Here is a 13,103-nt window from a genome sequence, read left to right as displayed (position 1 = left end):
CGATTTTATTAACCAAGGCGATCACAATTTACCACCTCGCAAAATGTATTTACACCTAAAACCGATTAATCGAGGCGGGCCTTATCTAAAAATGCTCCATTTTCGGAGGAGGACCTCCTAAATGGCTCGCCTCAGAAAAAAGGCCGAGGCCCAGATGGCCCAGACGAGGCCCGATAGACGCGACCATGTATAAAAACAAAACTTAGGGTTTCTATCTCTCTAATCGGCTCAAGCCCTCGCTCCCTCCGTTTCCCTCCTCCCGAGCGAGCACGTAACGGGTCGCCGCACCTCCTTCCCTCCCTCCTGACCCTCTCCTCCCTCTCTCTTCCATGTCGCCCTCTCCCTCTCCTCCAAGCCCGGCCTCCTCCCTCTCCTCCGAACCCCTCCCTCTCTCCCCCGCGCCGCCCCTTATGGCAGAACCGCCTAATCCAATATCTCTCAGGAGTACTTGTCTTCCAATAGACACTAAGTACTTAAGAGATGACATTAAATTACATAGTTCTGTCGAGCACACCCCAAGGAAGAACTAAAAAATCCATATTTTTTTCATCAGGATCATAAATAAGAGAATAAAGCTTATATCATTCTTAAGTCATTTCTTACATCACTTTATTACAGTATCATAATATTACTTCAATTTATTATAACAACGGAATATAACAATGTTATCAGAGTTACAGAGGAAGCATGATTAATTTAAGGACATGGTGGAGCATTAACATAGCGGACATTTATATACAAGAGATGCTAACAGATTTTACATCTTTTTTTATAAAAATCTTTAGTAAGGGTTATAAATAAACACTACAGTCGTAGCCGAAAGGAATCCTCTCTAAGCCTATCAGGAGGTTTCCACACACAAGAGTTAGCTTTTAAGCATCCTCCGATCACCTACAACAGGGGTAAAATAAAATCCTGAGTACTCAATTGTACTCAACAAGACTTACCTGACAGGAGAAAAATAAAAGACTCCAAGGATATGCAAGGCTATCTAGCTTGTGGGTTATTGCATCTGCAGGAGCATTACTAAACGTGCGTCCTTATATTCGATTTCATTAGTAGTCATCATTAGTTCATTAACTAACCATTCTATGTAATCACCTGTGCTACTTTCAAGCAGGTGGTAAGCAATCAGAACCATTTTATCTTCTTTCATATTCCAGTTCTTACTACAGTACTAGATCATAGCCAAATCATACCGTATCACACGACGATTCGTGAACCAATGTATCCCAGCTAGGTACCCTGAAATACACGCCCCGTTTATACTGCAGGCACAAGCAAGACCAACCCACCACTGTCTTGTCAAGGGGTCCAAGTCCCCGTCCAAACTTGGACTCTAAGCCCCCACTTCTGAGTCCTAGACTCAGTGGGGTGCTTATACCTCCACCATCCCCGCCTCCAATCAGTCGGTCTGGAAAGACCTGAAACCCATAACAAGAGAGCAACGAGCCTTCCCGCTCCCATAAGCAAATATGTGCTTAGAATAATAAGTCTGTGACCTAACTCCATCCACAGCAACGGACGGTCCTCAATCGACACATGTGGAACAAGTGCAATTCGAGCTTCGCTCGAATGCCTAACAAAGTCCAGATCCAAAGTATCATTTCCCCCGATCTCCAATTATCATTCATATATATTATATGTGATAGTAATATAATAACAACAATAATATCTTTCCTATCTCTCGCGAGTGACAGGTAATCACTCGACTTCTACCAGATCCTATAGCATAGCAATCTACACGATCCTGATATACTAGTAGTACTCATAGGATAAGGATATATATATATGCAAGTGGTTTTCATTCAATTCCTTAAAACTTAATGCATAAGCATAAAATAAAGTGCAGAATAATAAGGGTTATGTACCGGGGCTTGTCTGGGTAAGATATAACCAAAAGTTAGCATTCCATCATGGTGACATGATCATCAAGGCACCATCTTCTCTGCTACCTCGGTTGACTCTATGTTCCATCATTGTTCCTATTATGATATACGTGGATGTAACGTAGAGACGCAATTAATCAACGGTAACTGCAACTCTAAAATACAATTACGCTTTGTAAGCTAACGAGCTAGCTTTAATGACTAACGTACTAGTCTACATATCCACATCTCCAAGTAAGGCTTCGTTTCTCAATAAGTGTTTTAGTCCTAAATTCTTAATGTGTTTCAGCATTTTATTGATTAAACATATATTTTCGAACTAGGACTCATTTAGCTACCTAGCAAACTAATTATTATGGAGCTACAAAAATTACAGTGAGCACCTAATAATATTAGGGGTTTACTGTAAAAATTTTAGAGCCAACACTATCACCAATTCATCACAAAAATTCCTATAAATTTATATCTTACAATATTAAGCATCTTAAATTAATTAGCTAACTCATGAAAATATTACAAAACTAGGTGAACCAAATATACTAGAAGATAGTTCACAATTTTAGAAACCTAACAAAATTTATTTCATAATTTTTGGACACCTATGTGAATTGATATTAAATTTCAAATTTTAGCTCAGAAATTAAAACATAAAGCTATTTATAATTCCTTAAGAAAAGGAAAAACGAATTCACCAGCGCGGCCCACAACCACACAGGCTCGGCCCACTAGTGCATAGTGCGCGTGTGCATGCACGGCACACGCACACAGGCCGGCCCGTTGTGGGAGACAGCTCGCATGCTGGCGCTTTTGCAGAGACACCCCTGCGCTACCTAGTATTCGTACGGCACTGTTCGCACTATTCCTATAGATAGCAACTTTGCAGGAACACCCTCACAATCTTCCTCCTTTACAATGATATGGTCCTCGACCATCCCCACGCGCGCCGGTGTGGGGAGCGGTGGCACTGGCGTTTACGCCGGCCACACAGGACCCACGATGACCACTAGGCCGATGCTCACCTAGCGTTTGATGCGAAGCGATGGGTGGTGGCTGCATGAACTGAGACGCAGTAGAAGGGCCTCTCCACGACGGTGGGCACCCTGCGGCAATGGCGACGGCGTTCCGGTGAGCCACGGTATTAATAAGGCAGTAGGGATAGCGGTGAGCAATAGGGACTCTCCACTGACCTAGCGGAGGTGATGGTTCGACCGGATATGCGCTGAGCAAGCCTGACCGCGTGCACGCGGCGAGCTCGACGGCGAACCGCAGCGACACGGCGTGCCAACAGTGAGGAGGCAACGGTAGAGCTGCGGCTTAGGTGCGCACGACGAGAAGGGGTTCGAGGCGGGGCCAGTGGTGCAGCTAATTCAGCTCGAGACGTTGAGGAGGGGGCTGGCCACAGTGAGGGCGGTGATGGGTCTTAACGGCGCGGTGGTGGGGCGAAGCTCCAAATTGGAGCTTCGCCTTGCACGGTTCAAGTATGGGTGGGGGCGGGCAGCGAGAGGACGTGAGAGTGCAGGCACAGGCACGTGGAATTGATGGGGGATGGCTTCTCGCATGTAGGCGGGCTGGCGTGGCTCGGCGGCGGCAGCAAAGAAGAGGATAGGGGAGGGACGGGAGACGGTGGGGACGCAGTCAAGGCTCAGCCTGTGCTTGCTTGGCGGGACGCGGTTGACGCGACCGGAGCGACCAAATCTGGCACTAGCCGACAACACGCGCTCAGGTCGGCGTGGCCCGCGCGCTGCAGTGTCATAAATGGCATGGCGATGGCGGTTCGGCCTCGTGCATGCAGCGTCCAGGCGGGCCAGTGGCGCAGCGCAGCGCAGCGATGCGACGGCAGCGGCAGCGGCGTTGTCATGGTGCGGCATGGAGGGCAGCAGCAACGCGTGGCAACGGCAGCAGGCGGGGGCAGCGCGACGTGGCGAATCGGGCAGCCACGGCTCCACGCGGCAGCAGCCCGAGGCGGCTAGAGCGCGGGCAGCTCCGGCCGGCCAGCGTGCAGCCACGCGCGTGCTTGCGCGCACCGAGCGCCACGACGTCGAGGCCGCTCGGCATGGTGATCAAGTCCAGCCGGGAAAAACAGCCCGAGAATACGCTGTGTACGGATTTTAAAGCGTTCGAAACAACTACACAGTTGATCCAATCCTCAAACCACCTTTACTACTCTAAAGAGGGCACCTTAGGGTATCAACAAGAGCTAAAAAACGATACCACTCCTAAACTCAATTTTTACAGAATAAATTACCAAACATAGCTTTGTCAATCTGTTTTCAGACTTAAGAAATTGACTAAGTCTTGAGTTGGATTTGCTTCAAATTCGTTTTCCAAGCTATTAGAAATGTTAGCTAGCGTTATTATCTTGTTAAAACAAAAGTTGCACTATCTTCTACAAAATGTGTACTTCAAACTTTATTAAGGTGTCACATATATGTTTTATAGCATTTTTGTTCAATAAAAATTAGTTAACATCTCTACTTGCTAACTTTATAAATCATGAATTAACTTTTCGTTTTACGTTTTTACGACTCGTTTAAGTTACAATGCTTTACCTATCCATCACACCACATGCAATATCACTTAAGTATGATGGTCGTGACATGATTTAGTAATTGGTTTATGGCGTAACACCGAGGGTGTTACACCCCTCCCTCTCCCCCATGCGGTGACGGCCCCGCAGCAGATCCGGGCCCGGGGCTCGCAGATCCGACGAGCTCGCCAGCGGGCCCGCCTTCCGGTGGCAAATCGAGGGCGGGCACCAGCAAGGCGGCGGCGCTCCTCCTCATCTGGTGTCGGGGAGGCTGGATCTGCCGGCAGGGAGGCCGGAACCGGTTCGACGGTGGAGGACGCACCCCGGCGGCGGATCCAGCGAGCAGCGGCAGCGGCGGCGCATGGATGGGCTTGGTAGGCCCGTGGATGGGCTCGACGGGCCTTGGCCACGGGTTTTATTTTTTTATTTGATTTACCGAGGCAGACATTTGTACCGTCTCGAAAAAGATTTCATTTACTGTGACCTTTGGGCCGAGGCGGTTGTGATGTCCACCTCGGTTAATCATTTCTACCCGCCTCGGTTAAGGTTTTAGATAGTAGTGTATTACCATCATCCAAACAGTTCCATAGCACAACCTAACCCAAAAATTCTAATTATTACCCGATTCATTAGCAGGCTTAAGTGCAGCTGCCAGATTCAACAGAATTCATTGAACAATTTGTACGCTATGAATACAGTTGCTAGAGTACATGCTTCATCAAAGAGTTAAAGAACAGCGCAAACCCGGGTATATATTTATATGTACAGCACGGTCTCGATCGAATTCAACTCCTTTCCATTGTCAGATTGGGCTTTGAATATAATATACGTACGTAGGTCGTGAAGCTCGTCGGCGCGGTCACCTACATCAGTTGGAGGCGGCGAGCTTGCCCGGAGGTGTTGGCAGCGGCGGCTTCTTGCCGAGCTTGTACCTGACCATCCTGAGGATCCGCAGGAACCAGTAGGCGCTCACCAGCTGCAGCCCCGTCGCCATCGCCTGGCAAAGCGGAAGCAAAAGAACAGAGCGTGTCGTCAAAGATGCGAGGACTGTTGTTGCGATCTTTTTTTCTTTTGTTTGAAAAGTAGGTTGCTCCGATCGAGTTGGTTTGGCTGGCGAACGGATTCGCTGAGCGCATGCGTACGTACGTACCTTGATGAGGATGGGGTAGTCGGCCGTCACGGTGACGTAGGTGAGGTAGGGCCCGACGCCCATCCGGGCGACGGAGAAGGTGACGGCGAAGAGCACGTCGACGAGGAGGTTGAGGTCGGTGTCCCGGACGCCGAACTCCTTGAGCATCTCACGGAGGTGCAGCAGCGGGCTGGAGATCTCCGTGATGAACAAGCAGGCCACCATCTCCGTCCCGCACTGCACGGCACGCAGCTCGTTAAGTTAGTTAGTTAGCTCAACAGACCGCCAACTAACGGCCGGCGGACTACCGACGAAATGCATGTGACTTGTCGCCTCTCGATCGCTCACCCTCTGGTAGGCGAGCCCGGCGCCGATGCCGACGATGCTGACGAGGTGGTGCACGGTGTTGTCCAGCCGCATGTCGCCGTTGAGGTGGCAGCACGCCGCGTCGTACACCATGTACGCAAGCGTAACTGCCAGCGCCTTCATCTGCCAGTATTTGTTGTGACGCCACCGTCATGAGCTTATTATTTTTGTAGATAATGTCATCAGCTTATTATAAGAGTTAAAGATCGCCGGTGGTGGTTGCAGCCGTTGACGCGTGCCGGGTCGCGGCGGTGTGTATGTATGAACAAAAAAGGTACCTGGCGCGGGGAGGACGCGGCGGCGAGCGGGCAGACGGGGCACGACCATTCGTCGACGGAGAGGCAGGCGAGGCACACGGCGGCGACGGCGTGCATGGTGGAGACGGCGCGGTTGCAGAAGTCGTAGGAGCGCTTGGGGAACAGCGCCCGCACCAGCAAGAACGCGGTCGACCACAGCACAACCCCGGACGCCACCCAGCTCACCACGTTGCGGCCGTTGACGCCCGGCTCCTCCATGGCCACCGACACAGTCGCCATAGCTAGCCTTCAGGATCTGACGAGAGAGAGATCTGGGAGGAAAACGAACAATGATTAGGTCCAAGCAAAGCAAGGCGCACGAGTTATATAGAGACTGGGGACTAGAGAAGAAGGAACTCTGACACGATCGGTCACGGCGGTAGCGTGGCTGACAGGTATACAGACTCGGACACATGATGCCGTCGGAGGGATCACTGACTGCCCGGCTAGCTGTGGCGGAGGGATCACCGGTGGATTCAATGGGGGCGGTTGGGGACGGGTATAAGTCGGAGTCGGAGTCGGACTCAAGTGGCAAATACGCAGCTGATTAAATTGAGGGCGTCAGAGGAAAGCAACAATTCTTAATTCGTTCTTGGTTCTGGTTGAATGTTGATGCACGGGACATGTCATACCTCTCCGTTTCTTGTTCTTCCCTCGTGCAAAAAAATGTTTTTTATATTATATTACATATAAATAAACCATTTATTGCGAGCTCGAGGTTTTCAATTTCAATGTATGGTTAGTAATCTGTTGCACTGGTCCTCAAATAGCGACGTTGGCTAGTTCAGTTTCAAGGAAAAACAATAGTAATTGGAACAGCATCATAAATACACTGTTGCAGATAATTCATACCTGGTTCTAAATATAATAATAGTGGCCTAAACTATTATATTTAGCGATAGTCTTGTTCTGGAGCTATGAAAAGCTATAATAATGAAATACAATGTAAGTTATTTTATTTAGCAGTTTACTAAAAAAAACATGAAAGTTCCTAACTAATTATGCACAAAAACATGAAACTAAATGATTTTTATAAGAGTCTGTCTACCCAACAACCATGTGTTTTATGTAGTTTCAACACATGATTTTTTTTGCACCATAGAATTAAGATCCAACAGCCTCCACCATCTTTCTACCTCTAGCCTCCAGCCTTCTTCTATCTCCAGACAATCACAAATCACAAGATCACAGATTCACAGATCACAAGAAATAATTTTTTTCTATGGAAGGACAAATCATAGCAGAAGAGGAGAGGCTACTGGAGCATCACCGCACACAGGCACAGCACCACCGTACCCACCTGAAAACCTCCGATGGAAAGCCCGCCCGTTTATTTCTGCATGCCGTACGTGTCTGCGTGACGGGATAACGTGCACGCGGCCACGCACGAGCGCAATCGCCGCAGATACCAAGGGAAAAGGAGAGAAAAAAATTCACGTGTTTTTTTCGCTAAAACACATATGTGTTGTATAGCATTTCTGTTTTTATAAACATAAATACTAAAATGCATGCACATGCCACAGGGTTCTATGAGAACATATTTATATGTGTATTAGTTCAATCAGCATACTCATAACATTCATATTATTTATCATTCGATAACAAACTACTTAGCAATTATGAAATGGCCCATTACATCATTTAATAATATGTAAAGAACATATCTGTGAGGCATAGGTTATACGCATTTAGAGTAAAGAATGAATATTCGTGAGTTGGTCAGGATTGGCGGCGTTGGCTAAGCCAAATAGATAGGAGTGGTTAGTGGAGCTAAAGTGTTTCTAGCTACAATAACAATAATTGGCAATATCATAGCGGCAATGCCCTACGAGGTAATTCGTCCACTATATACAAACAACAAAACATGCAAGTAGTTTTCAAACTAATAATTAAAAGTTTTTTGGTATTTGTAGTTTTTAAGGTCTAACCAAAATATGAGATACACGATATGTTATTCTCGTCATCGGAGCCTCAGTTCATTGGAGTATAAAACTGCCTAGTACCTAGTAGGGAGACAAACGAGGAACTTGTAGCGAGAAACGCTAGCATCATCTTTGACCACTAGTTTGACATGCGCAAATAATTAAAGCAGAGGGGGCTAGTAGCTTTTGTTGTACGTACAAACTACACGGCCTCCTAGTCATCTCAGTACGTATTCTGCATTACTCCACTGTTGGACATGATGAATACAACATGTTCGTGCATGTCATCTCTAATTTGCTGTATACAGTAAACGTACCAAATACCAATAGAAGCTAGCTGGCTAGTTGGAGTCACCAGTGTTGCAATGACTCTGTGAGAATAGGTCGATTGACTCACCAGTCACCACAGTACACACATGCACCTATCACTATGCATTTCATCGATCCACCACAGCATTCAGCATTAACGAACATATGCATAATGCATGGTTGTTCGATCAGCCCAACTGTAAGGCGGATGTGATTGGGTCAAGAGCTGTCACGTACTAATTAAGTGTCGGTTGAGGCGCTAACTATTTCTTTTGAACCTTGTTTCCCCATTTATTGATGTCTGATGAGCGGTGTCTTTGACCACCAATGCCCAGTTCATTTGGGCTGGTTTGAGTTATAAGCCATGGCTGAAAGTACTGTTGGCTAATTTGGTGTAAGAGAAAAATACTATTCGTTAGCTGATAAGCCATGGCTTATAAGTCAAATACGACCAAGCGAACAGACTGCAAGTCATTTACAAAACTTGGGTTGGAGGTCTGTCCAAATCACAGTATAACCTGTAAAATTAGCGTAGTTCAGCTGGTTAGGCTACTTATGGTGAAATCTGCTCACCCGGGTTTAAGTCACCGACTTGACATGGGTGCTCGCATTTTTCTGGATTTATTCCAAGGTTTAACTGCGCTATTCTTTCAGTGGCAGGCGACGTGTCCGTTGACAGTGAGACGCCTGTGGTGACTTCATCAATATCAAGATTGACCGGTCCAACTCAGTTCTTTGAGATGCTCATAGGGGTAGGGTCACTACTACAGAAATGATTTATAGCAACGCTTTCCGTTTTTTTGTAGGGGCGGCTCGATATAGAGCCACCTCTACAAATGGTTCCCAAACTAGCCGTCCTTACAAATCGATTTGTAGGGCGCGGCTGTAGGCTCCTCAATTTGAGAGTCCTAGGTGCATTTGTACTTGTGCCAGGATCACGCACAAGTACGCACAGAATCGCAAGAATGGTACATAATTATATAACAAAAGGTTCCGAGTTTTATTAATATCTAAAAATAGGGTCTTACAATAGTGACCCAAAAGGGCATGGTCATAGGCTTACATATCTAGCGAAATACTAAAGTCATAAAATGACATTATTCATGGTAGTCTCTAGTATGGTAATATTATACAACGAAGCGGTGTCCTATTTCACAGGCAACTTGAGCGCGGTCAAAACCCTAGCCTCGATGTCATACTCCTACGAACGTATTTCCTTGCGTGACTCCTAATCCTCGTGGTACGTCTTCTCGTCGAAGTCATAGTCTTCTTCTGTGCCGTAGTCTGTGAGTCAACAACAGATGAGTACATGCGTACTTACTCAGCAAACCCTAACCATAGGGTGAAAATAGAAGTGTACTGGTGTTTATAATTAAGGGTTGTGTCCTAGCGAAGCATTACCATTCCCACTAGTTCCCGGGTTAACATCGGTAACACCTCTGATGTTACGATCTTGCTTAGTACTTAGATTAAGACCTAAAAGAAATTAACAAAATAAGTTTTCGGGTGTTAAAAATTTTAAAACTCACAAGAAAGGATAATTAAATTGTAGGTCTCATTTTTATGAGAAGAGAAGCGAACGGGATATTGCGAGTAATTCAATTAATGTGTAAACATGCTTATGAAATTCTAATAAGAAAAATAGGATAAGTTGTTCGGCATGAAAAACAATTTATGTAAATGAAAATGTGACATAGCTTATAATTAGAAAGTGCCATTTTGGAAGAATTACAATGTGCAAAATACTTAAATAGTGTTTTAATATTTTGTTCCCATGAGTTAGTACGAAGTATGGACTAGGTCATGACATGTTGTCTAGTTGAAATTGACAAAGTTCTGACCTTTTACAAATTCAATCAAAGGTGTTAATGGTTGTTTAGTTCAAGTGGGACTCCCGTCTTTTCTAAGTCTATAACGATAATCAACAATGCCATTTCAACATTTAAATTCTAACAAAAATGATTAAGCAATTTTTATATGTTGGAGTTCTATTGGTTTCCCCAAGGTGAGCACTTGAGCATAGTGTAGGTAATAATCGTGTTAGGTGTTGCGATACTCTCCCAAAAATTGTTCGAACTTCGCTAAGAACGCACTGCGAATTACAGTCGGGTGCTCGTTCACGAATCAGCGTTCAGCGCGACGAACCTAGAATGGCATGCTTCTATCTCCCCTTCTGGTTATCCTCTTCATGTGTCGATCATTTCTTTAGAATGTTGGTACTACGGGCTTAAGGTTAGGGAAATTAGTTGAACTTCATCTATGGTTGTTAGTGGTTTTTGTGTTGCTTTAAAAATCATGCGTGTTGCCTTTTGGCCGTTGTGCTTCCGTGGTCGCGGTCACCACGCGAACCTGGTGCCACGGCTGCCTGGCCGCTCCTGGCCGTGGCCGCTGCTCCACTGCTCCACTGGCCATTGCCACCTTTGTCGCTCGGTTCTCGTCGTCGTGCGGTGCCGTGCCCTACTGTTGCTGCCCGCTGTCGCTACCGCGCGCTGCCACCGCTGCTCGCGTCGCCGCACACGTGGGTTGCCTTGCAGCACTCGCTCTCAGCTGCTCATCTCGCCTACCTTGCCCCTGTTCGACGCGTGCATTAATGAGGAGAGGACTGAGCCGCTACTGCCTATTTCCCTCTCTGCCTCCCCCTCGTGTTCTCCCTCTCGCTCTGCTGCTCATCTTGAGCACGCCGCTATGACGGAGCAGAGCAAGCTGGCCACCACCAAGCTCCTTGCCGTTGCTCGTTCTCCCTATTCCATCCCTTCACCGCCACCAACTCCGCCTCCGGTCACGCTCTGCCATGTGCGAGCTCGCTGAGCCCGCTGGGCTAGAGCCGCCTTGCCGCAACCACGTGTGGCTAGGCCACCACCGACTGCGCTCGACCAAGCTACCACCGCCATCGCCTTCCCCAGCTCGCGCTGCCCCTCCCGTGCCCCTTCGGCCGGTCCTTGCCGAGCCACGCCACCGTCCCCGCCATAGCCGCGCTGCTGCCAGCCGCCTTGCTGGGACCACGTGTGGCCGGGCCCCCACTGGCCACGCCAGGCCGAGTTGCCCCCGCGCACCGCCCTCACCGTCGCCAGTGGCCTGCCATGCCGAATCGGTCGCCACGCCGCCTCTCCTGCCACGACCGCGCATGGCCATGCCACCATGGGCCGCCTCCGGGCGAACCGTGCCCCCACCCAGTTGCGCGTGGGCCTGCCGCGGTCCCTAAGCTACCACCGCGCCGTTGGCGAGCCCCCTGTTGGGCTAGAGCGGCGCCGACCGACCGTTCCTCCGCTGTCCTCTACTCCGTGCAGCGAGAGGAAGAAGAAGGTAGAAATATAATCTTTTCCAGGGTTCCTAATGCAAAACCATGACTCACATGAATAGTGTTCTTGTACTATGGGTTAGTTTTGAGAAAGTTCAGGGGTGGTTTCACAAAAGTGCATGGGGAGCGGGGGTCTGCTAGGCCACTTGGGTCGTTGGCCGGTGCCCCGGCCGCTTGGGCCCTCGGCCCCACATGGGCCACAGCCAGCCATGGGCCGCTGCCGTGGGCGCGCTCGGTGGGCCACCGGTCTCTGCTGGGCCATCGCGCCAGGCCACCAAGGCCGCGGGCCTTCTTTTGTTTTCCACAGGAAAACTATTTTCTTTTATGTTTCTATTGGGAAACTTCTAAATCCACCAAAAAGTGTAGAAAAATCACAAAAATGCCTACCCAAATTTGTTAGGATCCTAAAATCATGATCTATCTGCTAGTATATTTTTTCACATAGTTTTATAATATTCTTAGAAGCTATATAATTAATTTGAGATACTTAATATTATCAAAATATAAACTTGTAGAAATTGTTGTGGTAAATTGGTGATAGTGTTGGCTCTGAAATTTTTACAGTAGAGTCCTAGCGATATTAGGTGCTCACCGTAATTTTTGTAGCTCCATAGGAATTAGTTTGTTAAGGTAACTAAATGAGCCCTAGTACAAAAATATATATTTAATCAATCAATTGTCAAGAATAATCGGGGGTTTGTAGAACAAAAACATTTTATGGGAATGAGTCTTACTTGACGACGTGGATACGTAGACTAGCATGTTAGAGTTATCTCATTAGCTTGTGAGGCGTGATCGAATTTCTAAGAGTTTCGGTTGTCGTTGATTATTTACATCTATGCGTTGCATCCACGTATATCATAATAGGAACAATGATGGATCGTGGAGATGACCGAAGTAGCAGAAAAGATGGTGCCTTGATGATCGTGACGCCATGATGGAAAGCTAACTTGGTTATATTTTTCCTAGGCAAGCCCCGATGCATAACCCCTACTTTTCTACACTTTATATTATGTTTGTGCATTAAGTTTTAAGGAGTTGAATGAAAACCACTTGCATATATATATCCTTATCCTATGAGTCTTACTAGCATGATAGGATCATTTAGATTGCTATGCTACAAGACTCCGGTAGAAGTCGAGTGATTGCCTGTCACACGCGAGAGATAGGAAAGATATTATGATTGCTATTATATTATTATCACCTGGAAAATATATATGAATGATAATTGGAGACCGGGTGGAATGGTACTTTGGATCTAGACTTAGTTTGGCATTCAAGCGAGGCTCGAGTTGCACTTGTTCTGCCTATGTCGGTTAAGGACCGACCATTGCATTAGGTTCTAGGCAGGTCACAGACTTATTATC

General features: G+C 47.1%; 2 protein-coding genes across 4 annotated transcripts in view; both read right to left on the bottom strand.

The window, feature by feature from the left end:
* LOC136449759 (uncharacterized) overlaps window positions 1-13,103 on the bottom strand; it is a 259,701-nt gene that overhangs the window by 145,106 nt on the left and 101,492 nt on the right. The window lies entirely within an intron of this gene.
* LOC136449758 (uncharacterized) lies at window positions 1,894-6,676 on the bottom strand. 3 transcript variants are annotated; one of them, XM_066449928.1, is made up of 5 exons: window positions 6,190-6,558; window positions 5,894-6,034; window positions 5,567-5,782; window positions 5,250-5,413; window positions 1,894-1,985 (listed from the first exon to the last, which is right to left on the bottom strand). In XM_066449928.1, exons 1-4 carry the CDS (start codon window positions 6,445-6,447, stop codon window positions 5,285-5,287), a joined length of 744 nt encoding a protein of 247 aa, XP_066306025.1. In that variant the 5' UTR covers window positions 6,448-6,558; the 3' UTR covers window positions 1,894-1,985; window positions 5,250-5,284. The 3 variants fall into 3 exon arrangements, with proteins under 3 accessions (XP_066306025.1, XP_066306023.1, XP_066306024.1); XM_066449926.1 differs by lacking the exon at window positions 1,894-1,985 and adding an exon at window positions 6,583-6,676 and having other exon boundaries at window positions 5,053-5,413; window positions 6,190-6,479; XM_066449927.1 differs by lacking the exon at window positions 1,894-1,985 and adding an exon at window positions 6,571-6,658 and having other exon boundaries at window positions 5,053-5,413; window positions 6,190-6,479.

The sequence above is a fragment of the Miscanthus floridulus genome, chromosome 5 (genome assembly GCF_019320115.1).
Source record: "Miscanthus floridulus cultivar M001 chromosome 5, ASM1932011v1, whole genome shotgun sequence".
NCBI classification, from domain to species: Eukaryota; Viridiplantae; Streptophyta; class Magnoliopsida; order Poales; family Poaceae; genus Miscanthus; species Miscanthus floridulus.
The sequence above is the reverse complement of the archived record's forward strand: the minus strand, read 5'-3'. Positions and strand labels throughout refer to the sequence as shown.

Coding starts and splice junctions, on each gene's coding strand:
- LOC136449758 (XM_066449926.1), bottom strand. CDS start 6,447: ATGGCGACTGTGTCGGTGGCCATGGAGGAGCCGGGCGTCAACGGCCGC. Junction 5,783..5,893: donor CCGGGCTCGCCTACCAGAGG/GTGAGCGATCGA, acceptor CGTGCCGTGCAG/TGCGGGACGGAGATGGTGGC. Junction 5,414..5,566: donor ACTACCCCATCCTCATCAAG/GTACGTACGTAC, acceptor CCGCTTTGCCAG/GCGATGGCGACGGGGCTGCA.